This window comes from Cetorhinus maximus, chromosome 16 (assembly GCF_964194155.1).
Source record: "Cetorhinus maximus chromosome 16, sCetMax3.hap1.1, whole genome shotgun sequence".
Classification (NCBI taxonomy): domain Eukaryota; kingdom Metazoa; phylum Chordata; class Chondrichthyes; order Lamniformes; family Cetorhinidae; genus Cetorhinus; species Cetorhinus maximus.
This window is the reverse complement of record NC_135894.1, coordinates 18,391,968-18,418,704: the sequence shown is the minus strand read 5'-3', so window position 1 is coordinate 18,418,704 and position 26,737 is coordinate 18,391,968. Positions and strand designations below refer to the sequence as shown.

The following is a 26,737-nucleotide window of genomic DNA, read 5'->3' as shown; positions in this document are numbered from 1 at the left end:
TCTTTAACAGGCTAAAGTATATTTTGAATGTGCAGTGAATGTCATCACAGCTGTAAAGTAGGAGAAGTGCTAAACTCAACAATTTAATAAAATGTTAGTGTTCAGTGCCATAGTTGTATAGGTTCACAAGGGTTAGCATTTTTAGTCTCATGGGTAGACCATTAAGTCCAACAAGTCATTAAATTCCTGCAGATCAATTTTATCTTCTGTTTCCTTCAGATCCTGCTTTCTCCAGAAACTCATGAATTGTGCCTCGAGGCCGTTTAATATTGTCTGCTTCAATGACTTTCCTTGATTTCTCATTTCCAAACTCTGTTATTCTTTAGGTGGAATAGTTGCATCCAATTTCTCTTTTATTCCCAACTTGGAATCGTAGAATCAGACAGCACGGAAGGAAGCCATTTCCATTTGGCCCATCTCTTTTGAAAAAACTTACCTAATTAGTTCCACTCCTCTGCTGTTTCCCTGTAGTCCTGCAGAGATTTCCTTTTTGAGTATATATTCAATTCTCTTTTAAAGTAACTTAAATTTGCTTCCACCATTCTTTCAGGCAGTGCATTCCAGATTGTCATAACTTTTTGCATTTAAACCCCCCACCCCCATCTCCTGTCTGGTTCTTTTGCCAGTTATCTTAAAACTTTGACCTCTGGTTACCAACCCTTCTGCCAGTGGAAACAGTTTCTCCTCTTAATTCTGCCAAAACCTTTCATGATTTCAAACACTTCTATTAAATCTTGCCTTAACCGTCTCTGCTCTTAAGGAGTACAATCCCTGCTTCTCTAATCTGTCCACATAATTGATGTCTGTTACAAACTTTGTTTTTAAATTTTATTCCCTAGTGTTTGAAGTAAATCATTTTCCTGGAATCATAGGAACAGGAGAAGGCCATTCAGCCCGTCAAGCCTGCTCCGCCATTCAATGCGATCATGGCTGATCGAACACTTCAATGCCTTTTACCCACACTATCCCCATAACCCTTTACATTACTGCTAATCAGAAATCTATCAATCTCTACCTTAAACACACTCAATAACTGAGCTTCCACGACTCTCTGGGGTAGAGAATTCCAAAGATTCACAACCCTCTGAGTAAAGAAATTTCTTATCTCTGACCTAATTGGCTTCCCCCTTATTTTAGGAATTGTATCCCCTTGTTCTAGACTCCCCAACCAGGAGAAACATCTTACCTGCATCTACCCTGTCTATTCCATTAAGTATTTTGTAGGTTTCAATGAGATCACCTCTCATTCTTCGAAACCCTAGAGAATACAGACCCAGTCTCCCCAATCTCTCTTCATAAGACAGCCCCGCCGTCCCTGGAACAACTCTGGTGAACCTTGGTTGTACTCCCTCTATGGCAGTAATATCCTTTCTGAGGTAAGGGGACCAAAACGGCGCACAGTACTCCAGATGAGATCTAACCAAGCTTCTATACAATTGAGGCAAGACTTCACTACTACTGCACTCAAATCCTCTTACGGTAAGGGCTAACATTCCATTAGCCTTCCTAATTGCCTGCTGCACCTGCGTGTTAGCTTTCAGTGACTTATGGATAAGGACACCCAGGTCCCTTTGTACATCTACACTTTCTAATCTCTTACCATTTAGGAAATACTCTGCACATCTGTTCCTTCTACCAAAGTGGGTAGCCTCACATTTTTCCACATTAAGTTCCATCTGCCATGTTCTTGCCCACTCACTAAGTCTGTCCAAATCCTCCTGTAGCCACTTTATATTTTCCTCATGACACGCATTACCGCCTAGCTTTGTATCATCCGCCAATTTGGAAATATTATATTTGGTCCCCACATCCAAATTATTGCTATATATCGTGAACAGCTGAGGCCCAAGTACTGATCCTTGCGGTACCCACTAGTCACAGCCTGCCAACGTGAAAATGACCCGTTTATTCCCACTGTTTTCTGCCTGTTAGCCAATCCTTAAGCCATGCCAGTACTTTGCCTCCTATCCCATGTGCTTTTATTTTGCTAACCAACCTCCTGTGGGGGACTTTACCAAAAGCCTTCTGAAAATCCAAGTTTACTACATCCATCAACTCTTCTCTATCAATTTTGTTAGTAACATACTCAAAAGAAACTCCAAGTTCGTCAAGCATGATTTCCCATTCACAAATCCATACCAACTATGCCCAATCAGATCATGATTATCCAAGTATCCATTTATCACATCCTTTATAATAGATTCTAGCATTTTCCCTGATACTGATGTAAGGTTAACAGGTCTGTAGTTCTGTTTTCTCTCCTTAAATAGTGAGGTGACATTTGCTACCTTCCAATCTTCAGGAACCATTCCAGGATCTATAGAATTTTGGAAAATGATCACCAATGCATCCACTATCTTTATAGCAACCTCTTTCAAAACCCTAGGATGCAGAATATCAGGTCCCGGGGACTTATCAACTTTCACTAATTTCTCCAATACAACCTTCTTGCTATTACTAATTTCCTTCAACTCCTCAATCTCCCCAGTCCCTTGGATCTCTGAATCTGGGAGATTTCCTGTATCTTCCTCAGTGAAAACAGACACAAAGTAATCATTTAGCTTCCCTGCCATTTCTCTATTTCCCATTATGAATTCTCCTGACTCTGCCTGTAACGGACTCACATTTGTATTAGCCAAACGCTTCCTTTTTACATACCTTTAGAAGCTTTTACAGTCCGTTTTTATGTTTTTTGCTAGATTGCATTTATATTCTATTCTCCCTTTCTTTACCAGTTTATTGGTCTTCCTTTGCTGTATTCTTAAAAACCTCCCAATCCTTAGGTTTATTACTACTTCTGGCAACTTTAGAAGCCTTTTCTTTTAACCTTATACAATCCTTAACTTCCTTTGTCAGCCACTGTTGACTGACTTTTTTTGGGGGTTTTTGCACCTTGAAGGAATGTATAGGTGCTGTATGCTATGTAATAAGCAATGGACAGTCTTCAAAAACTATGTACAATCATATCTTTTAATGTATTTTCCCAATCCACCTCAGCCAATTTGTCCCTCATGCCTTCATAATTTCCTTTATTCAACTTTAACACCCTTGCTTCAGAGTGAACTACCTCACTTTCAAACATAATTTAAAATTCTATCATATTGTGGTCAGTTTAGTAAATTTTCCTCATGATCTTAACTTTTTCGATTACATCCCCATGACTGCTGTCTTCAACTTGCTTAAACTTCTGTGGAACTCTTTGCTGCTTGCCTCCTGTACCCCTTGAGAATAACTGTATCCTTCTGACCATGTCATTTAGATAACCAGAACTGCACGCACTACTGCAGATGTAGTCTGACTAATACTTCCTATGGCATCTGTACTCTATTCCTCTGCTAGTCCAAGCGAGTGCCTCATTTTCCCTTTTTATTGTAGCTAAGCACAGTCCTTATCCAGTATAAACATTGGATCTCTTTCCTGTTCCATTTAACAGTCATTTACAGAACACGATTAAGCACTTTTTTGAAGATTCCTTTACAGCCATATACATGTGTTTGACACAATTTATACATAAGAACATTTCACTTGAAGTCTTGTAATATGATAATGTGTTGGAATCTGTTACAATATTGTAATTCATCCCTTAGTAGTTTGGGATGAACAGTTTAATGTGTTTTATGGTTTTCAAATTTCAGACATGATCATTATTCTTTCTTCTCCATACAGCATCTTGAGTATTAACCTCCACCCATCTAAAAAGGCTCCAGCTGGCAACCAAAACTGTATTGAGCCTTGGAGTGGAGTTTGCTTGTGTCATGAAAATACTACTCAAAAGTACAGGGAACTAAGTTCTCTGCTATAGAACATCCACCAAAGCAGGACCAAGATGTTTGTAAAGGTGAAGGAGGAACAACTCAAGACTGTGCCTTGAATGTCTGTTTGCACAAGCTGCTTATGACTGGCACTAAGGAGCAGACATGCAGGATGGTCTGATGCACCATCATCAACTTGTGGAATCTACCCCAACATCTGCAGAACACACGTTCAGTTGCCAAGGATGCCGGTCCAAGTATATTATGTGAAGAGGCTTGTGTGTCGAATGCCTGTTTTGCTTGACTGTTGTCTCCTACAATTAATGTGACACAGCACGATTTTAGTGAAACAAAAATAAATTGATTTTAAAAATCTACTCTGCATGCATCTTGATTTTTCTGACAATTTGACTTTGTTTTAAATTTAAATTTAAAACAATGTGTGTTTGATTTTTCCCTTCAGATTAAAAATATAATTTTTGCATTATTGAGTTCCATCCATTTGAAAAAACGTTAACAGGCTTTTTAATTCGGTAAATAAATGCTTGGAAAACATTGTTCAAAAATTCTTCAATATATCAAAGTAGTTAGAATGACTTTTTTCACATCACAACGTTCAAGTACATGAAATCAAATCATTAACAAACATTTAATTGTTTGAAGAGCAGCCCTGTTTTGTATAGAGTGTTAAGCTGCATTCAAAATGTCCTTGTGCTAAGAGTCTAAAATAGAACAAAGGTAAATTGCTAAGCATCTTTTTAATTTACTACAACAAAAACGCATTTGTATAGCTCTTTTTTTAATGTAGCAAATTGTCACAGGGCACTTCAAATGAATGGTAGATAAGAATGCCATCTGAGATGGTTTGTGTCTGATAGAAGTACATGCATTTGAAATTCCAGAGCTGCTGTCATTTTCTACTCTAGTTCTTGCTGAGCAACTGGATGTGACCGTTTGCTTGCTGCGTTATGTTATTCTGTCATTGACAATATACACCATTCTGTCAGGTGTCATGATGATATGAAGAATGAATAATGAGCAGCTTGGTATTATTTGTGTGTTATTTCCATTTTAAGGAAGGTGGCCCTGAACAGGTGGGATTATTGAAGACTTCAGTGGGGCATAGCAGGAATGGAAGGACTCTGTCACCAAAAATAAAACATGGCATGGCAGGGACTGCTGTACAATCCAGATAGCATGCAAAATAAAATGTAGTGAAAATGTTGCAACTATACTTTTACACACAGACTAGCCTTGGTTCAGTTGTAGTGCCTCAGTCAAAAGGTTGAGAGTTTAAGACCTCTTCCAGTGAGTTAGCATATAACCCAGGCTGCCACCTCACTGAGTACTCAGTATTGAAGAAGTACTGCACTGTCAGAGGTACCATCTTTTGGATGAGACCTTTCTCAGCTGGATCTGGAGATCCTTATGTATGATTCAAAGAAGTGCTGGGAGTTCTCCCTGATGTTCTGGCTATATTTGTTTTTATTCATTCTTGGGATATGACAGTTGCTGGCTAGGCCAGCATCTGTTGCCCATCCCTAATTGCCCTTGAGAGGGTGGTGGTGAGCCACTTTCTTGAACCGCTGCAGTCCATGTGGCATAGGTACACCCACAGTGCTGTTAGGAAGGGAGTTCCAGGATTTTGACCCAGCAACAGTGAAAGAACGGTGATATAGTTCCTTGTCAGGATGGTGTGTGGCTTGGAGGGGAATTTGCAGGTAATGGTGTTCCCATGCATCTGCTGCCTTTGTACTTTTAGTGGTAGAGGTTGCAAGTTTGGAAGGTGCTGTCAAAGGAGCCTTGGTAATTTGCTGCCACTGTGGATCAGTGTTGGACGGAGTGAATATTTAAGGTGGTGGATGGGGCACTGATCAAGTGGACTCCATTGTCTTGGATGATGTCAAGTTTCTTGAGTAGTGTTGGGAGTTGCATTCATCCAGGCAACTGGAGAGTATTCCATCACACTCCTGACTTGTCTTGTAGATTGGTCGACAGGCTTTAGGGAGTCAAGAGGTGAGTTACTTGTTGCAGAATTCCCAGCCTCTGAACTGTTTTTGTAGCCACAGGGTTTATATTTGGCTGGTCCAGTTCAGTTTCTGGTCAATGGTAACCTCCAGGATATAGAAAGTGTGGGATTCGGTGATGGTAATGTCAAGGGGAGATGATTAGATTCTCTGTTTTTGGAGATGGTCATTGCCTGGCATTTGTGTGGCGCAAATATTATTTGCCACTTAGCCACCTAAGCCTGAATATTGTTCAGTTCTTTTTGCATGCGGGCATGAACTGCTGCTGTATTTGTGGAGTCTTGAATGGAACTGAACACTGCCAACACCAGTGAGCATCCCCACTTCTGACCTTATGATGGCAGGGACATTGAAGCATCTGAAGATGGTTGTACCTAGGACACTACCTGAGGAACTCCTGCAGCTATGTCCTGGGACTGAGATGATTGACCTCCAATAACCATAGCCTTCTTCCTTTGATAGATATGACTGCAACCAGTGGAGTGGAATCCTCCTGATTCCCATTGACTTCAGTTTTGCTAGGGCTTCTTGGTGCCATACTCCGTCAAATGCTGAGATGTCAAGGGCAGTCACTCTCACCTCACTTCTCGAGTTCAGCTCTTTTGTCCATGTTCAGGCCCAGGCTGAGCGTCAGTGAGCAGGTAATTGCTGAGTAAATGCTCTTGATAGCACTGTTGATGACCCCTTCCATCACTTTACTGGTGACTGAGGGTAGACTTATGGGGTGGTAATTGTTTGGGTTTTATTTGTCCTGTCTTTTTGTGTACAGGACATACCTGGGCAAGTTACCATAGTGCTGGGTAGATGCCAGTGTTATAGCTGTACTGGAACAGCTTGTCTAGGGGTGCAGCAAGTTCTGGAGCACAAGTCTTGCCAGAATGTTATCAGGGCCCGTAGCCTTTGATATCACGTGGAGTGAATCGAATTTGCTGAAGACTGGTATCTGTGATGCTGGGGACCTCTGGAGGAGGCCGAGATGGATCAGCCACTCGGCACTTCTGGCTGAAGATGATTGCAAATGCTTCAGCCTTATTTTTTGCATTAACATGCTGGGCTCCTCCATCAATGAGGATGGGGATATTTGTGGAGCCGCCACCTCCAGCGAGTTCTTTAATTGTCCACCACCATTCATGATGATGTGGCAGGACCATGGAGCTTAGATTTGATCTGTTGGTTGTGGGATCGCTTAGCTCTGTCTATTGCTCACTGCTTATGCTGTTTGGCATGCCAATTGTAGCTTCACCAGGTCGACACCTCATTTTTAGGTATACCTGGTGCTGCTCCTGTCATGCCCTCCTGCACTCTTCATTGAACCAGGGTTGATCCCCTGGCTTGGTGGTAATGGTAGAGTGGGGGATATTCAGGGCGTGAGCTTACAAATTGTTGTAACCTAAAATTCTGCTGCTTCTGGCCCAAACAAAAGTTAACTTGATTTTTCAAACATATTCATATACCTTAAAGTGAAAAGATCCAAAATTTAGTTGGGGATTTGTGCAAAATTGGGAGAGCTATCCCACAGACTAGTCCAACAGCAGCCTGACAGAGTCATCCTCACTGAATTGTACTTTCAGTCAAGGTCCCAGACTCATCCATAGCAACATATAAAATAGAAGCAGGAGTAGGTCATTCAGCCCCTCGAGCCTGCATCGCTTTCATTATGATCATCTGTCTCAACGCCATACTCCCGCTCTCTCCCCATACCCCTTGATGCCTTTAGAGTCTAGAAATCTATTTCCTCCTTAAATATATTCAGTGACTTGGCCTCCACAGCCTCCTGTGGTAGAGAATTCCACAGGTTCACCATCCTCTGAGTGAAGAAGTTTCTCCTCATCTCAGTGCTAAATGACCTACCTTGTATCCTGAGATTGTGACCCCCTTGTTCTAGACCCCCCCACCCCCCTCAAGCAAGGGGAAACATCATTTCTGCATCCAGCCTGTTCAGCCCTGTTAGAATTTTATACTTTTCGATGAGATCCTCTCATTCTTTTAAACTCCAGTGAATACAGGCCTAGTCGGTCCAATCTCTCCTCATAAGACAATCCTGCCATCCCAGGAATCCGTCTGGTGAGCCTTTGCTGCACTCCCTCTATGGCAAGTATATCCCTCCTTAAGTAAGGAGACCAAAACTGCACACAATACTCCAGGTGTGGTCTTACCAAGGCCCTGTATAACTGCAGTAAGACATCCTTGCTCCTGTACTCAAAAGTCCTCTTGCAATGAAGGCCAACATACCATTTGCCTTCTTAACCACTTGCTACAGCTGCATGTTTGTTTTCAGTGATTGGTGTACAAGGACATCCAGGTCCCTTTGTACATCAACATTTCCCAATCTATCACCATTTAAATAATACTCTGCCAGTCTGTTTTTCCTACCAAAGTGGATAACTTCACACTTATCCACGTTATACTGCATCTGCCAACCCACTGATTCTCCCTTATTTATTCTGCTAATTACGTCCTCAAAAAAACTCCAGTAGGTTTGTCAATCATGATTTCCCTTTCATAAATCCATGTTGACTTTGTCTAGTCTCGTTAATGTTTTCTAAGTGTCCTGTTATCACATCCTTTATAATAGACTTTTTCCAACCACTGATGTTAGGCTAACCGGTCTGAAATTCTGTTTTTTCCCTCCCTCCTTTTTTAAATAGTGGGGTTACATTTGCCACCCTTCCATCTGCCAGGACTGTTCCAGAATCTACAGAATTTTGGAAGATGACAACCAACACATTCACCATTTCCATGGCCGCCACCTTTAATACCCTGGGATGTAGATTTTCGGGCCCTGGGGATTTATCGGCTTTCAGTCCCACTAATTTCTCCAGCACTTTGTTTTTTAGAAATACTAATTTCCTTCAATTCCTCCTCCTCACTAGACCCTTGGTTCCCTGGTATTTCTGGGAAGTTATTTGTGTCTTCCTCCGTGAAGACAGAACTAAAGTAGTTTTTTAATTGCTCTGCCATATCCTTGTTCTCTGTTATAAATTCCTCTGTTTCGGACTGTAAGGGACCTACATTTGTTTTCACTAATATTTTTCTTCTTACACACCCAGGGATGGTATAAGTTTCTATAAGTATGTCCTGGCCCAGTGACAGGACAGACCCATCAGGGGTGGATGGACAGTGATATAGTCAGGAAAGAATGACCTTCTTAAGCCGCTGCAGTCCTGTTGTAGGTACACCAACAGTGCTGTTAGAAAGGGAATTCCAGGATTTTGACTGGTGCACAGTGGCAGCAGTGTACCATCTACAAGATGTACTGCAGCAACTTGCCAAAGCTCCTTCAACAATACTTTACAAACTCGCAACTTCTACCACCAAAAGGACAAGGGGACTAAATGCATAGGAACATCTACCTGCAAGTTCTCCTTCAAGTGATGCACCATCCTGACTTGGAACTATATCCCCATTCCTTCACCGTTGTTGGGTCAAAAACTTCATTCCAAATAGCACTGTGGGTGTATCTACGTTACATGGACTGCAGCGGTTCAAAGAGGTGGCTTACCACCACCACCTTGAGGGCATTTGGGGACAAGCAACAAATGATGGTCTTACCAGTGACACTCAGCCCAGGCACGAATAAAAAACTTTTACCCACATTAACTCCATAGCCTTGATAGCCTTACCCAACAAAATCTCAGTCTTGAGAGTTCCAGATTTCCACTGCCCTCTGTATGAAGAAGGGCTTCCTGATTTCACTCCTGAATGGTCTGGCTCTAATTTTAATAGAATGGTATGTAGGTGCAGCAATTAATTAGGAAAGCTAGTAGAATGTTATCGTTTATTACAAAGGGAATTGAATACAGGAGTAGGGAGGTTATGCTTCACACAGGGCATTGGTGAGACCACATCTGGAGTACTGTGTACAATATTGGTCTCCTTATTTAAGGAAAGAGGTAAATGCATTAGAAGCAATTCAGAGAAGGTTTACTAGATTAATACCTGGAATGGGCCAGTTGTCTTATGAGGCAGAAAATATGCAAGATTTTTTTTTACATATGCTATTAGATGTCAAATGCTTTAAAATATTATACCAGGTAATTAGAGACACAGCTAATGTCTTCAAGGAACTTGGAAGCCTGACTCTTGCATCGTGTTACTCTTTACCGTCTGACCGCTACTATGTAGTTTAACATAATCTTCGAATATCTTTCATCTACTCTTCAAGAGTACAATCCTGGGTTGGAGCTGCATCCTCTAACTTGGTTTGATGCTGACCTATCCAGTTAGCTTTCATGTGCTCTGAATATCTAGCAGAGGGGCAAGTATGTGTTTGTGTGGAAACTATAATGGACCAATTCTGAAGTGCAGTTTAATGTTCACGCTGCTACTACACGTGTTGTATTTGCCACTAACAAGATGCTGCTGTCAAGCCAAAAAGACGTTCTGCCTGTCACACAAATGAGTAATGTAGTATATGAATTTCAGTGCCGGTGTGATGCTGGGTGTGTAGGCCGTATGTCCAAAGATTGGCAGATCGTATCAAACAGCATATCCCAGTCGCTGATCGCAAGGGGCAATTTATGGACCACACCCAACCAGCCCGTGCTTGCAAAACTCAAAATAGTGTCCAACATTAGATATGATTCCGCGATTGAACAATATTTGCTAAATAATCCTCAGTGTGCTAAGAATTATGCTGACAACCGATTTAAGATTGTCTGTCGGGCTTGCTGTGTGATGCATTTGCGTGTACTGGATGCCACGTATATTAAAACATAGGGCCCTGTTCTTTGCAGACAGAACATTTACACATTGCGCCTGTTTCAGCTAAATAAATAAGTGACAGCCATTCACTGTCTCATTCTTCAGGGCAATGCCTTGACTAATCAGGGTCAAGCTGCCTGTTTTAAATTTCAAATAATACTCGGCAGTTAATTATTGGTCGCCATCATGGCACCTCATCACCCCATGGCAATACATCTAGCAATACATCTACCAATCAGAGACCACTTGCCAACCAATCAGCACTCTCTTCACATACAGTATAAATTGTTGTTTTCCCCTTATATTGGTATTCTTGCGAGGTATCCTGATGAGTGCAAGATAAAAAGCTTCAACATATCTCTTTTTCAGCAATACTCAAGTTCTGTACTACCAAATGACTATTATGTGCCTATTCCTGTCCTTGTTTGAGCCAGGTCTCTGTTAGTGTCACTATATTGGTGTCAAGTGGCATTTTGTGCTCTAAGCTCATCAATCTTATTTACCACGCTCTCTACATTTATGCACATTCACTCCAAACCCATTCTAATCTTCCTAACATTACAATGTGAAAATATCGACACTGGATGATGGGGAAAAGGCAAGTACCATTGCATTGGAATTCAAATCGGTATCTAGCAGTTATGAGACTCGCACAAGTGGGTCTCTGTTATCTCCAACATGACTTCATGTTACAGGGGAGGGGGAGGAGATGAGATTTTCTGTGTGTTATGTACAATGTAATTTATGGGGTGAATTTCCATCTTTACTGATTGAGCAGTTCTCTGGTGGAGTTGATCACTTACCCGTTGTATTTGATCCCAAGGTAAGTTTCCAACCATTAATCTGTGCCATCACAAAGACTACTTATTTCCACTTCCGTTACATCACTGATCCTGCCCCTGCCTTAGCTAATTTTCTGCTGACATCCTCTTCCATGACTTTTGTTACCTCTAGATTTGGTTATTCCAGTGCACTCCTGGATGGTCTCTGCCCTCTGTAAACTTGAGGTCATCTAAAACTCTGCTGCACCTGTTCTAACTTGCGCCAAGTCTCATTCACCCATCTCCAACACTGTCTCTAATTACCCTTTGCTGTGCACGGCCTGTTTGTTCCACTGCGCACTCTCTTTAAGATTGCCCCATGGCACACATGCATATGTCTTACAGGAGCACTGCTTACGCACAGACTGTTTGTCTCCTGCATGGCACATTCCCAATTGATACACAGCCACACACCCATGCAGCTTAGAGGGAACGTTATCCTATATTGGCTCCTGGTTAAGCAAAACCTCGATTTTAACATTCTCATTCTTGCTTTCAAATCCCTCCATGGCCTGGCCCCTCATGCACTCTCTAATCTCATCTAGCCCTACAACACCAAGTAATTGGTATCCTTTTAATTTGGGTCTCTTGAGCATGCCCGTTTTTAATTACTCTGCCACTGGTGGCTGTAACTTCTGTTGCCAAAATCCTAAGCTCTGGAATTCTCTCTATTTTTCTGTCTTTTTACTACTTCCTCCTCCTTTTAAGATGTTCCTTAAAACATTCCTCTTTGACCAAGCTTTTGGTCATCTGTCTGACTATGTCCTTTTATGTCGCGGTGTAAAATTTTGATAACACTCCAGTGAAGTGCCTTAGACGTTTTCGTTAAAAATGCTGTATCATTACAAGTTGTTGTTGGTGAGGAGAATAATGATATCATTAGAATCCACCCAGTTCTTATTCCACAGTGGGCAAGCAATCTGCCCCTTCAGGTTACTGGCCAGGCAGTGAAAATAAAAATGTTCTTTTACTTAGTACATAGTGGAAATCTCCATCCCCCACCGGGATGGTCTGAGGGCTCTCCGCTTCTTCCTTGAACAGAGGCCCGAACAATCCCCATCCACCACTACTCACCTCCATCTGGCTGAATTTGTTTTCTCACTGATCAATTTCTTCTTAAACTCGTCTCACTTCCTCCAAATAAAAGGTGTGGCTATAGGTACCTGCATGGGCCCCAGTTATGCCTGTCTCTTTATGGGGTATGTGGAACATTCCTTGTGCCAGTCCTACTCAGGCCCCCTCCCACAACTCTTTCTCCAGTACATCGTTGACTGCTTCGGTGCCGCTTCATGCTCTCGTCTGGATCTGGAAAATTTATTAATTTTGCTTCCAATTTCCACCCCTCCATCATTTTCACATGGTCCATCACTGACACTTCCCTTCCTTGACCTCTCAGTCTCAATTTCTGGTGATAAGACTGTCCACCAATATTCATTACAAGCCTACCGACTCCCACAGCTACCTTGACTACAGCTCCTCACACCCAGCTTCCTGTAAGGACTTCATCCCATTCTCTCAGTTCCTTCGCCTCCGTCGCATCTATTCTGATGATGCCACTTTCCAAAACAGTTCCTCTGACATGTCTTCCTTCTTCCTTAACCAAGGTTTTCCACCCACGGTGGTTGACAGGGTCCTCAACCGTGTCTGGCCCATTTCCCACGTATCCGCCCTCACACCTTCCTCTCCCTCTCAGAACCATGATTGGGTCCCCCTTGTCCTCACTTATCACCCCACCAGCCTCCGCGTTCAAAGGGTCGTTTTCTGCCAACTCCAGCATGATGCCACCACCAAACACATCTTCCCTTAAACCCCCCCCCCCCTCCCAGGCTTTCCACAGGGATCGTTCCCTCTGGGTCACCCTAGTCCACTCCTCCATCACCCCCTACACCTCAACCCCCCTCCCACGGCACCTTCCCATGCAACCACAGAAGGTACAACACCTGCCCCCTTACCCTCCTCACCGTCCAAGGGCCCAAACACTCCTTTCAAGTGAAGCAGCGCTTCACTTGCACTTCCCTCAATTTAGTCTACTGCATTCGTTGCTCCCAATACGGCCTCCTCTACGTTGGCGAGACCAAATGCAGACCGGGTGACCGCTTTGCGGAACACCTTCGGTCTGTCCGCAAGCATGACCCAGACCTCCCTGTGGCTTGCCATTTCGACACACCACCCTGCTCTCATGCCCACATGTCCGTCCTTGGCCTACTGCAATGTTCCAATGAAGCTCAACGCAAACTGGAGGAACAGCACCTCATCTTCTGACTAGGCACTTTACAGCCTTCCGGACTGAATATTGAGTTCAACAATTTCAGATCATGAACTCTCTCCTCCATCCCCACCCCCTTTCTGATCCCCCTTTTTCCTATCATTTATAATTTAAAAAAAAAATTCTTTTCCCACCTATTTTTAAATTTATTTCGATCTATTGTTTTATCTCCACCTTTCAGCCCATTTCGATCCCTTCCCCCCGCCGCCCCAACTAGGGCCATCTGCCACTAGCTTGTCCTGCTTGCTACCCTTAATGTCCCCATTAGCACATTCCTTACATAATATAATATCACCACCATCAACACCCTTTTGTCTTTGACATCTTTGGCAATCTCTTCTTTGCCTCCACCTATCACTGGCCCCCTATCCAGTTCTACCTGTCCCACCCCCCTCTACCAGCTTACATTTCACCTCATTTCTCGATTTCCTTAGTTCTGATGAAGAGTCATACGGACTCGAAACGTCAACTATGTTCCTCTCCGCAGATGCTGTCAGACCCGCTGAGTTTTTCCAGGTGTTTTTGTTTTTGTTTGTGGTGGAAATCTGCAAGCCTCCCTGATCACCACCCCGCAAACAAAAATTGAATTCATTTGATGTTACTGATGTTTCATAAAGTCATTTTCATAAAATGATCTGCATTAATGGGAATTCCTGATGTGTAGAATTCCAAATAATTCATTGTTTCATTTTTAGGTCACAGGGATTGACCAGTAGGATGGTAGAAGGTGATGAGAGGATATTTTCCTCGTTATAAAGGGTCAAGCATACTTGTTGTCTCTGATATTTCATTTGCTGCAAGGTAAGTGAAATTTTTGTGTTGTAAGATTGACATCATGAAATCAATCATTTTGGGTATGAACTGTTAGTGTTATTGAAATTTGGTGTTTGAATATGCAGATACATTTGTTATTGAGAGTTTGCTTTTCAGCCAGTAAAATTCTCTTTTAACCACATACGTGGCAACATCTTTGTAATCAGCATGGGTATGGTGGCATTGTTATGTTACTGAACTAGTAATCCAGAGGCCTGGACTAATAATCTAGAAATTGAGTTCAAATGTCAGCAGAATTTGAATTCAGTTTATATTTTTTTAAAATCGGGAAATAAAAATCTGTGATCCGTAAAAGTGACAATGAAGCTGTCTGACTTTCATATAAGCCTAATTGGTTCACTAATGTTCTTGATGGAAAGAAACCTGATGTCCTTAGCCAGTATGTTTTATAAAACTCCTTTTGGCTGCCTCATGCCTTAACTTTTTTGATGAATTGACCTCTTACTGCATCCAGAATCTGGAATAAAACTCTAATCAATCTAAAGTCGTGTTTGAGATATTTTTGTAAATACACACTGTAGTCATATTGATCTCCGCTGTGGTGCTGTCAGTTTCTCTCATTTTTATTTGTCTCGGGATACATGTTCCACTGGCAATCCCTCGGCAGGCTACTGGACCTTATCTTGTGACTGTATAAAGTTGATTTTAAGCTATAATGAGAGATAATCAAACATACCTTGCCACAACTGGCAACATTCTTGGTTCAAAGTAGTGGTGGACCTATCCTAGAGGATTGAATCTCAGTCCTTGGCATCATGTTTTCTTAAATCCCAACTTTAAAAGAATTGCAAAAGAAGCAAAGTAGAAAGCAATTTTTTGCTCGTAGTACAAAATTGCTTCCTTTGCTTTAGATGTCCTCTTTATTCTGTATAAGATTTTGTTTTTGTACTTAGCTTATGTTCTCTTCTCTCCTGGTTAGCTTTCCCCACATGTACTGAGCTCTTTCCAAAGAGTGCTCGTGAAAACGACTTTCCGCTCTATTGCTGCTGTTCTATAAAAGGTCGCGTGTGCATTGGGATGCCTCTGCACAGGTTTTACCTACCACCTAGTGGACAAGTGCTTGCTGCCACTCAATAGCTCCCCTTAATGAGTATATTTGAAAATGTGGCACCTGTATTCACAAAAAAGGGCTCTGAGACACATTCTACAGCTCTGGTATGTGGGCTTAGATTTCCAGTGTAATATGCTGCCATACAGTCCTGAAATGTGTAATTTCTAGGTACATCCTGCCTATGATAGTCATAATGCTATATTTTACAGACTCTTAGTTGAAACGCAGTAACGTTTTCCCACACTCCCTAGTCTTTAGTTGCTCTGGAATCAGAGACTTTCTCTCCAGGCTAATGATCTAATCAGCCCCTATCCTAGGCAACAATCTTGACTTCAATCATTTTCCCATCAGAGGCAGGTTTAGAAGCTGCAAACAGTCCTGACTCCTCTTTCCCACCTCCTTGCGGTAAATTCAGCCTCTGTCTATTTTATTAAAACCTTTCATAATTTTAAACTCCTCTGTTAGGTCACCCCTCAGCCTTCCTGTTCACCCTTTCCAGATGGATAATAGCCTTGCAGTTCTGGCATCATCCTTATAAATCTCCTTTGCACCCTCTCCATGCCTCAACATCTTTTTCATAATATATGCATTATTAATGAGTAAAGGTCTGTTTTTAAGTTATTTTCTTCCTTATACCCAATTGTGCCATGTTCTATCTTAAGTCAGGCCAGACATCTTTTTATTGCTGCTTCTCTATAATGAGCTGTCAGAAATATGCCATTGTTTGATCTGCCCATGAACTTTCCTCTCTCCTTGTCCATTGTTTCGATTCATTACATAACTGACTAAGATCAGGGACTTATTAAATTAAATTTAATTAAATTCATGGAATTTTTATATGTAAACAATTTATTCTGTTTCAAAAATTCCACGTAATGCGGGTTCCAATACCAAACAGCTAATTGTTTGTATTATATTTTTGAATATGTATTTATGATGTGTTAATTGTTTTCTATTTTTCTTAAATAAAAAGCAATGGAATTGTTTGAAGAAGAGTTGACCTGTCCCATCTGTTGCTGTCTATTTGAAGACCCACGAGTTCTCCCTTGCTCTCACAATTTTTGCAAGCAATGTTTAGAAGGCATCTTGGAAGGAAGTGGGAGAGGTATGCAATGCAAAGTTCCTTTCAAATGTCCAACCTGTCGCAAAGAAACCCACGCCATGGGAATTGGCAATTTGCAGGTGAATTATTCGCTGAGGGGAATAATAGAGAAGTACAACAGGATTCGGGTCATACCTAAAATTCCGATTTGCAGGAAGCATAGTGGGCAGCCACTGAACATCTTTTGCTCAACAGACCTTCAATTAATCTGTGGGTTTTGTGCTACCATGGGAGATCATGAAGGACATTCCTTCTGTGCCATCAAGGATGCCTACAGAGAGGAGAGAGAAGCATTTGATGGGCTTTTCCAAGGGCTAGAAACCTGGTGTTCTGCTGATGTGCAGTTGTGTCTGGAGAAGTTAGAAAGCGACAAGAAAAAATCCCTACAGTTAATAAGCAAGGATGCAAAAAAGGTGATGGAATATTTTACCAAGTTGCAGCACACACTGGAGCAGAAGAAGAATGAGGTTCTTTCAGATTTTGAAACCATGAAGCTGGTGGTGATGCAGGCCTATGATCCAGAGATAAATAAATTGAAGATGATCCTAGAAGAACAGAGAAGGGCTTTTGCTATGGCAGAGACGTTTAAGGATGTCACTGATCCAGTCTTATTTCTACAGCAGATGCAAGAGTTTCGCAATAAAATTAAAGTCGTAAAGGAAACCCCATTGCCTTCCTGCACAGATGTTGAGGTGCATCCTGTAATGAAAAATTTTAACACAAGCCGTTGGGATAGGGTGAGGCTGAAGGATGTTGATAAAGTTACTTTACCTACAGAAAATTATACCTTCAGATTCAAAAACCCCACTAAAAAGTCGGGCAGAGTACTTGCAGTTTCTATTATCTGCCTCCTGCTTTTTATCATGGCGTTCTGTCATTGTGAGGTAATACTTGAGAGTGTTGAGGCTTTGAAAAGTCATATGACCACACTCACTGGCTTATTGCACTATAGTGAGATTGTGGGTATACTTTCACTTGGGTGTCAAGGGTGTAAAAATATCATCCACGAGCTGTGGCAGCACGTAGCAGAATTTGTGCAAATATAAAAAGCTGTAATGGGAGTGAAAGATTACTGCTGAAACTGTAACCGCAACATCAACCAGCATCGAGCTGCACCTGAGATCTCTAGGACCAAATATCTGGGGCCTAACCTTTTCACTAACAGAAGTTACAAGAAATTGTAAAGGAGTCATGATTATTTTGGATATTTAGTACTTTAGGGGATTTTTTTAGGTTCAGGATTTAAATTTATGGCAGTCATGATTCATGATGTCATCCAATGGATACATTTTAGCTGTTTAATAATCTGCTACATGATTGGGGACTGTTGTAATTGAATAGTAGCCGCCCTCGTCATTTTTATTTTATCTTGCAACATGGTGATATGCAAAGTATCTAATGAAATTAAATGTCTTCTATGAGTAATGATGAGCATTCTTCTAAACTGCCACCTGCATTATATAATCCAGATGCACATGAGTGCGCACAGTGATGCATATCTGCTTCTGTAAAAAGTATCAGTGCAGCTTTTCATAAAGACTGCTTGTTTTATCAAAAATGAGTATATATTCATTTTTCCTGTGTATTTTTATGGATGAATACAGTGCTGTGCACATAACTAGGAATGTACTTCCGTATTGTGTCAGTAAGCTACACATAGACTACAAGTGATTCTGGATGCTTGTGTTTAATAAATGTTTTAATAATTTACAACTGCCTATTATTTTAGAAATTAATTCAAATATTTGTATATTATAACTAATATTTGCATATGTAGCCAATTAGATTGATACTACTGTTCTTATTCATATGCAGCTTACGTTCTGTAAATAAAACAGTGACTCATGCGTAATGCAATCAATAGATGTTATGCTTTGTACTTTTATCTGGTAGATGAACTACATTTCATGGTTCTGTTAAAATGCCTTTCAGATCTTTCTCCAGTTTTTAGGAGTTAAAGCTTCCATCACTAAGGATGATGAGCAGTAATCAAGAAAAATAAAATGCATTAAGATGACAAATAGATATTTGCATAAAAATGCAAATAGTATATTTGGCACAGCCCGATTTTAGCTTTGATGGGTATTGGGGCCAAACTGGATGGCTGTTTCATACGTGTTCCCCCTCCCCACCTCAGAATATGAGACCTTACAGATTTTAATTCTTGGGTTTTACTAGTCCCAACATTAAACTTCTGCCCAAAGCTGACAGGAATTATGTCATTGAAAGCAGGTAGGAGTGGTACCCATGGAAACTTGGGAATTTAAGTGAAGGAGGAGTGGGGAATTGTCAAAGTTCACAATCAAGGGGTGAGGAAAGCTTCAGAGGCACGGGGGCAAGGTTTCCGTGTGGAGCTGGGAGGAGTACTCCTGCATCATCTGTTAGCTGTTTGAGTACCACAGAAATCTTTCATCATCAAACTTGCTGGTGCCTGTCCTGTGTGGACTCTCCATAAGATAATTATTCAAAAAACATTAATAGAACATGCAGAAGGATAAATCTATATAAGCAAAAGTCTTATATTGTGTGCATGTTTGAAGGTGTAGAAAAGTTCTTAGCGTGAGGGAATGTCCATAGGGTACAAAGAATTTTGCCTCCTCAGGAATTCACCGAAAAACCTCAATCTTTATCCACCATATAAGGATATCTCAAGATTCTCTCTAATAGCTTTAGGGAATTCTGGGCATGATAGATAAATTGACAACAAGACCTTCAAATTGTAGTAAAAAAAAATTCTTTCGAGTTATCAACAGTCACAGATTGCAACTCTTTTGAGTACAATCACAGTTCTTGGTTTCCGGGAGTGGGACATGAACCCACAACCTTCTGATTCAAAGGCGAGGGTGCTATGGACTGAGCCACAGCTGACACCTCCAAATTGTAGTAAAGTGGAAAGATTTATATGTCTTAGTGAACTAGGCAGTAATTAACACTGTTCAATAGATTGTACGGCTCTGGACAATGGAGCATGCAAAAACCAGGACTGGATTTCTCTTGTAGCCTTTTCTTTCTAATTTCTTAAATTCTGCAGTCTTTTTGGACTGAGGAACCCTGTTTGTGCCTTTCGTACTTCTCGGATGCTGGGTAGAGGTAGTCCCTGTTTTCTCTCCGCTACAAAGAATATGGTTTCAACCTCTTTTTATACCCTAAACAGTTAATTAATCCCCTCCTTTAAAAACCATTTGAGCCAACTGACCAGTTACCAGGAACAAAGCTGATTTTTAATTGGCCCTGAGCATCTGATGTTACTCCTCATCTATTACATTCCTAATTAAGAAGATTCTCATGCATCCAGGCATTTTACCAATTTGTACAGGTTCTAACCAGACTGAGGGCTTTATGCAGTTAGAGGCAAGAATGCAAGTCAAGATTACAAAGGTTCACTTATTATAGACATGTGTTAAAGCTACAGAATTAGAATACATGATTTAATTTTCTAAAATGTCTGGCATCTCTGCAAGAAAGGTGCTCAGAATTACTACAAATGGGATGAGTACCCATCCTCTTTATGTAAAAACCTCTAGGTTGAGCTAGCAGGATTAAAGCTGGGCAAACTAATAACCAGAGATCCCATCCCTGAACTTCCGCTGATGCTGCCAGGCCTTTAGGACTTTCAGGCCCTGAATCTTTCTGTGTTCATCCATGTATATTTAAAAAATAACCACTTGGAGCAGTCTGTTTCTGCAACGTCTCTGTTTCTGCAACATCTCTGTACTGACGGAGCTAACTCTCTCAATCATTTGGGCTATCACATGTACTGAATTAACCTAATCCTCCGTCCATCCCCCTCCACCCCCGGCAACTAAATATGGTTTTATATTTACTTATTCCCTTCTAGCAGCTCCAGTCCAACCATCAACCATTAGTTGAACCACTACATTCCTGTAAAAGGAAATTAAGATAGTTGCTTGAAAAGCAGAAATATTAATGGATATGAGAAGTGAGCAAGAATGTGCAATTAATTATGAGCAAAAATATTTCAATGGGCCAAATGGACCCTTTCTCTCCTGTGGCATTCTAGAAAATCCACTGAACAAGATTATTGTAAATTAGGGTAATTGTTCATTGAGTGCTGATTTGCAATGAAAATACTGCTTGGAAGTGGTATCCAAAAAGCCTCTCCAGCCCTCCACAAAAATTGCTGGGAAGTTGTTGAAAGAGAAAACCTCACATTGAAACATACACGTCACCTATTTATACAACTGCTATTAGCAAGAGAGAGAGAGAGAGACTGTGACACAAGTAGAGTTAAAGTATTCTTTCTGATAAAAGGAAAATAAAAATTGAATAAAAACAGAAAATGTTGGAAATGCTCAATGTCTGGAAGCATTCTGTGGTGAGACAAAGAGAGTTAAAGTTTCAAGTCAGTGACACTTTGTCCAGTTTTGATTGTCAGTTAACAGTTGGTGATCCTTCATCAAAACTAGACAAAGTGTCACTGACTTGAAACTTTAACTCTCTTTGTCTCACCACAGAATGCTGCTAGACTTGCCGAGCATTTCCAGTATCTAAACTACTTTGCACGTGCATTAATCTTCTAGTAAAAAATGGAACTTGAGTTTGTATTTTGAATGAAGATATCCAACTAACAATGCACAAGAACAAACATTAGATTTGTCAGGTTATTGAATCTTTCCCTGTTGATACTTAGCCTTTACAAAATGGAGATGCTATTATTCTTGCTATAAAATATACTGCAGAAGAGCACCGCATTTTTTGAAGGGTGCTATGTTTCACTACCAAATGTAAACACACAACCACGAAAGACTGGAGGATTTCAGAGACAGTATTCATTGTTCCCGTTTGTTGGGAATTCCTCGCAGTAACATTTCCTGGACACCACTGCCAGTTATTTATTATGTGTACAGCTGAGTTGCTTGGAAACAAGTCAGACACTAAGTGTGTAGCCTTCAGTTGCTAGGGTGACAAAACGGGGCACTCCAGTTGGAGAACCACAGCCATTGTGAACACGGCAGAAAATAGCCAACCTTGCAAAAATGAGTAAAGGAGAGGTGGTAATTCTGAATGTTGGTGGGATGAAGTTCACTACCTTTACTGCCACGCTTAAGAGATATCAAGACTCCAAGTTGGCAAGAATGTTGGAAGGAGGTGACCCTGACTTCCGAGTGGTCAACGGGCAGCTTTTTGTAGACCGGGATGGCAGTTTATTTCGGTATGTCCTGGACTTCCTGAGGACCCGTCAGATCACTCTTCCTCCAGAATTCTCAGATTATGACAGCCTGATGAGGGAGGCGGATTTCTACCACCTACCAATTTTGGTTGATCTCCTCAACCAGGATCGACTTAAGCAGAGGCTCGAGATTCTGGAGGTGAGGTTCTCTCTCCAGGAAACCTATTCTTTTTTCCGAATCTTCTGTTCATGCAATAGCACCATTGAAACATTAGCAGGTCGCATTACAGTGTCTGCAGAGCAGCCTGGTCAAAACTGGAACCATTCTCTCTCGGCTAACAGACTCTTGGTTCCAATTCCATTGCAGAGACCTTCTCACCACGATCTGGTCTTCCAGTGTGGAACTGACTATTCAGCTGGGGATGAGTTCTCAACAAGGTAAATACCCAATTCCTTAATACCCCCAAACACCCTTTTCCAATATTTCTGAAAACCCAGGAGAGAACCTGTTTGTATAATGTCTCACCACCTTAGGCTGTCCCAAAGTGCTTTACAATAAATAAAATAAGTTTGGTCACTGCTGTAGGAAACGCCACAGCAAATTTGTGAACAGCAAGCTCACAAAAAGCAATGTGTTAATGACCCTAAATTGTTTTTTTTAAACTGTTGTTGATTGAGGGTTGAATATTGACTAGGGTATCCAGGAGAACTCCCCTACTTAAAATAGTGCCTGTGGATTTTTTACATCCACCTGTGGGGGCAGATGGGGCCTGAGTTTAACATTTCATGGATGAATGCAATTTAGTTATTGTTCCTCAGAAACCATATTTGCACCTAATTTATAAATTTTAAATGTTTAACTTTTATGTCTTTGAGGGCTCCTTATGACAAAATCCAGTGCAGTTACCCAACCATGAATGGATAGCGATAGTTGTTTACACAATGATAGGTCTAGGCGTACTAGTAAGTTAGCAACACCAAGTGTGTTTCAAACGTAATTATTTGTTTGCACAGTGGTTTGGGATATTTTGCTCAGATTCTATATAAACTGGAGGGCACCACAGGACATTAGTTGTATCAGAGATGATGAGAACAGGATTATAATTTAGATTATTTTAATTTTGAGTATTTTTAGTTGGAATGAGCCATCTTGTTATAATGCTCTATTAATGGCCTTCATTTTGAGGCAGTGGTGATGTTTGTCATCTTATCAATCTGTTTCAAGGATCCTGTTCCATCTTTGATAATTCCACAGTCATTATTATGCAAAGTTCAATACATTGTGTTGTCATGCCTATGGAAAGATGCTGTTTTACTGTCATTTTGGCATGGTTATGAAATAGCTTCTGCTTTGCAGTGACAAAAAAGTGGCAGTTATTCTGGGGTCAGCTCAATGATCCCGCTGTGGATTAACTCGGAAAAGTGAAACCCTTGGCAATTGGAACATTTGAAACCGTTTTCCAGGCTGTATAAATGCAGCCTCTGGCAGGCGGTGTTTCAGAGAAGTCTGCGTTTATTTATGCTGCAACACCAGGGGATGCACTTTCTGCACCATGAGCAGATGCCGTGTCAGTGCCCAGGCTGCTGCCTGCATTACAGCGGAACAAAGATAATGAGGAAAACTCAGCACTGCTCTGATAAAAGCCAAGTACTGCGGATGCTGGAAATCACTGCTCTGCTTCACTCCCCCCTGTTCCTCGCCGCTTCCCGCAGAGCCACGCTTACAGAGGGATCTGAGCGCTGGGGGAGAAGGGGGTTAAGAGAGCGGGAGGGAAGTGAGGCAGCGGCGAGAGGTTGCAGCTGAAGCGGGCGGTGCGAGTACATTGTGGGGGGGGGGGGGGGGGGGCGGGGTTTGCTAGGGGTGTGTGGTGGGGGTTGCTAGGGGGGTGGGGGGAGGGGGTTGGAGGGGTGTGGGTGGGGGGGTTGCTGGGGTGTGGGTGTGTGGGGAGGGGTCTTGCTAGGGATGTGGGGGGGTCTTGCTAGAGGTGTGTGGGGGGCTTGCTAGGGGTGTGTGGGGGGGTTTGCTAGGGGTGTGTGGGGGGGTATGCTAGGGTGGGGGGGGAGTTGCTGGGGGTGTGAGGGGATTTGCTAGGGGTGGGTGGGGGGGTTTGCTAGGGGCGGGGTGGAGGGCTTGCTAGGGGCGTGTGGGGGGGTTCTTGCTAGGGGCGGGGTGGAGGGCTTGCTAGGGGCGTGTGGGGGGGTTGTTGCTAGGGGCGTGTGGGGGGGTTGTTGCTAGGGGCGTGTGGGGGGGTTGTTGCTAGGGGCGTGTGGGGGGGTTGTTGCTAGGGGCGTGTGGGGGGGTTGTTGCTAGGGGCGTGTGGGGGGGTTGTTGCTAGGGGCGTGTGGGGGGGTTGTTGCTAGGGGCGTGTGGGGGGGTTGTTGCTAGGGACGTGTGGGGGGGTTATTGCTAGGGACGTGTGGGGGGGTTGTTGCTAGGGGTGTGTGGGGGGGTTGTTGCTAGGGGTGGGGTGGAGGCGTTGCTAGGGGTGTGTGGGGGGGTTGTTGCTAGGGGTGTGTGGGGGGGTTGTTGCTAGGGGTGTGTGGGGGGGTTGTTGCTAGGGATGTGTGGGGGGGTTGTTGCTAGGGATGTGTGGGGGGGTTGTTGCTAGGGATGTGTGGGGGGGTTGTTGCTAGGGGTGTGTTGGGGGGTTGTTGCTAGGGGTGTGTGGGGGGGTTGTTGCTAGGGGTGTGTGGGGGGTTGTTGCTAGGGGCGTGTGGGGGGGTTGTTGCTAGGGGCGTGTGGAGGGGTTGTTGCTAGTGGCGTGGGGGGGGTTGTTGCTAGGGGCGTGTGGGGGGGTTGTTGCTAGGGGCGTGTGGGGGGGTTGTTGCTAGGGGCGTGTGGGGGGGGGTGTTGCTAGGGGCGTGTGGGGGGGCTGTTGCTCGGGGCGTGTGGGGGTGGTGTTGCTCGGGGCGTGTGGGGAGGTGTTGCTAGGGGGGTGGGGGGTTACTTGGGGGGTGGGGGGGTGTGTGTGGGTGGGGGGGGTTTGCTGGGTGGGTTTGCTAGGGGTGTGGGGGGTTGGGTTTGCTAGGGGCGTTACCTCTGTCTCTCTCTCTCGGCACAGATGCTGCCAGACCTGCTGAGTTTTTTCGGCACTTTCTGTTTTTATTCCTGATTTCCCTTTTCTGTTTTGCGGCAGCAGAAGTGACAGTGTTTACAGCAATCAAAATTTGATATTGAAAACCGCACACACGATTAGTGTACAGGATTCATGTTGCCTTGGGCCATTTTTATTTTACTTTAAGAACAATATGTCAGTTGTTGTTACTCAGGATGATAGATCAAATTAGATAAGGCTGCCTTGCTCATTATCAGGGTAAACCAATCTTGGGCACATAGCCACACGAAAGTGTGTAATTTGAGAGCAGATCCTGATATGACTCTTGAGACCTTCAAGTCAATTGATGGGAAACCCTCAGCAGTAGTGTGAACCCTCCTATCCGCTTGAATTCAGAGTGCATGCAGCCAGGGCTAGTCAGATTTTGAGATATATGTGCATAATCAATTGATTTGTCACTAAACTTTCAATACTTTGAACAAAATAACTTTAATGGCATGAGCAAATGGAGCAGCAGTCAATTTGCGCACAGTAAGGCCCCATAAACTTAGTCAGACAATTTTTGAAGCAATGATGTTTGAAGGATTAATATTGGCTGAGGAGAGCTCCCCTGCTCTTCTTCAAAATAGTGCCATGGAATCTTTTACGTTCACCTGAGAGGTCCGAGAGGGCCTCAATTTAACGTCTCATCCGAAAGATGACACCGCCAATAATGCAGCGCTTTCTCAGTTATGCAAGTGAGTGTCAGCTTGGATTATGTGTTTAAGTCTCTGGGGTCAAACAGTGGTCCCTTAGTGGTAAACCTGGGTTACATGTTTTACAATTTATAAGATTTCCTTTTAAAATTATCCCAGAAAAGTTGTAATATCAAGACATATATGCAAAATATTTTCAGGAACATAAACAAGATAAAAGATTTACTGCAATAAACAGCTTTGCTTTGAATTCAATGGATAAATTTATGATTAATAACTATTAATTCCTTTAACAATGATTATTACATGATCTGTTTCAGGTACGTGTCCATTCGACCTGATCAAAGAAAACTTATCAATGGTAGCAATGTCCTGGGATTACTTGTGGACATTTTGTTGAGAGAAGGGTTCCGTCTTATAAGCACCCGGACAGTTTCGCCCAAGGAGAAGATTGAATGCTACACGTTTGAACGAACCAGGAAAAATGAACTTGTCAGCACATCAGTTGGACAAGAAGGAGCGAATGCAAATGCAGCACATTTTAAGGCAGAAAAATCACAGTCCAAAAGGAAGTAACAGATTGCACCATTTAAGAACTTATTAATGCGTTGGAAAACAAATGGAAAACTACAGCAGCAGCAGCCTATCATCTTGGTCATGGTTTGCGCGTAACAACCTGACATGGCTGGCTTAGGGAACCTCTAGCAGGCCAACATAATACAGAACTCCTCAAAAAGATCAACACTGGCAGAATTACTTTTGCATTTGTACTAGATAACTGGTTGAGGTAACCATTTGTTAGCTTCCCTCCAGTTGACAGATGGACTCAGTGTGCTAGTTCCACCCAACCAGCTTCCTGGATGCTAAGAACATTTTTTCATATTTCAAGCCAGTATGGAAAATCCCAGCAGAGATGTAGGCAACTCAAAGTTTCAATTTATAATACTCCACATTTTGTGCATCAACATCAGAAAACATCTACGTGGGCGTCCTGGTATACAGAACTTCTAGATATTCATATATCCCAACTGTAGCATTACTGGCAAGGCTAAGCAGCCTAATTATGCTTCCCACCCCGAATGCAGAGCACAGATAAAAACAGCTGTTGGCTTTAATGATTAAATAAGCAGCCAGGAATCAGTACGTTGTCAGACCATAGAGTTTTTATGGTAAGGCAAAAATGTTTGGCCCATCTGCAAATACAAAATGTTCTGAACAAAGAGTAAGGGTATGCAAGCCACTCACACAATACCTCTTACAACATGCAAGGAGGAATTTAATTGATACATTCCCATTGT

The 26,737-nt window shown here is 42.4% G+C and overlaps 2 protein-coding genes and 1 long non-coding RNA gene across 8 annotated transcripts in view; 2 read left to right on the top strand and 1 right to left on the bottom strand.

The window, feature by feature from the left end:
* trim13 (tripartite motif containing 13) overlaps positions 1–18,414 on the top strand; it is a 33,959-nt gene extending 15,545 nt beyond the window's left edge. For all 5 annotated transcript variants that reach the window (XM_078559435.1, XM_078559434.1, XM_078559438.1 and 2 more), the window contains 2 exons: positions 14,266–14,371; positions 16,429–18,414. In XM_078559435.1, the coding sequence (XP_078415561.1) occupies positions 16,431–17,603 (1,173 nt within the window). In that variant the 5' untranslated portion in view covers positions 14,266–14,371; positions 16,429–16,430 and the 3' untranslated portion in view covers positions 17,604–18,414. The remainder of the gene's footprint in view (positions 1–14,265; positions 14,372–16,428) is intronic.
* Positions 1,905–21,940, bottom strand: LOC144691394 (uncharacterized). Its single transcript, XR_013579128.1, has 2 exons — positions 21,829–21,940; positions 1,905–4,066 (listed from the first exon to the last, which is right to left on the bottom strand). It is a non-coding gene; the product is annotated as an uncharacterized LOC144691394 (long non-coding RNA).
* LOC144691392 (putative potassium channel regulatory protein) lies at positions 21,555–26,094 on the top strand. 2 transcript variants are annotated; one of them, XM_078559439.1, is made up of 2 exons: positions 21,555–22,126; positions 25,760–26,094. In XM_078559439.1, the coding sequence occupies exons 1-2, from the start codon at positions 21,555–21,557 to the stop codon at positions 26,013–26,015; spliced, it is 828 nt and encodes a 275-aa protein (XP_078415565.1). In that variant the 3' UTR covers positions 26,016–26,094. The 2 variants fall into 2 exon arrangements, 1 of the variants encoding a protein (XP_078415565.1); XR_013579126.1 differs by lacking the exon at positions 21,555–22,126 and adding an exon at positions 25,421–25,481 and having other exon boundaries at positions 25,760–25,813.
* Positions 26,095–26,737: the final 643 nt, after the last annotated feature.

Excerpts from the sequence above, each read along its gene's own strand:
- LOC144691392 (XM_078559439.1), top strand. The coding sequence starts at position 21,555 with ATGAGTAAAGGAGAGGTGGTAATTCTGAATGTTGGTGGGATGAAGTTC. Across the intron at positions 22,127-25,759 it reads GGGGATGAGTTCTCAACAAG|GTACGTGTCCATTCGACCTG; the intron begins GTAAATACCCAA and ends GATCTGTTTCAG.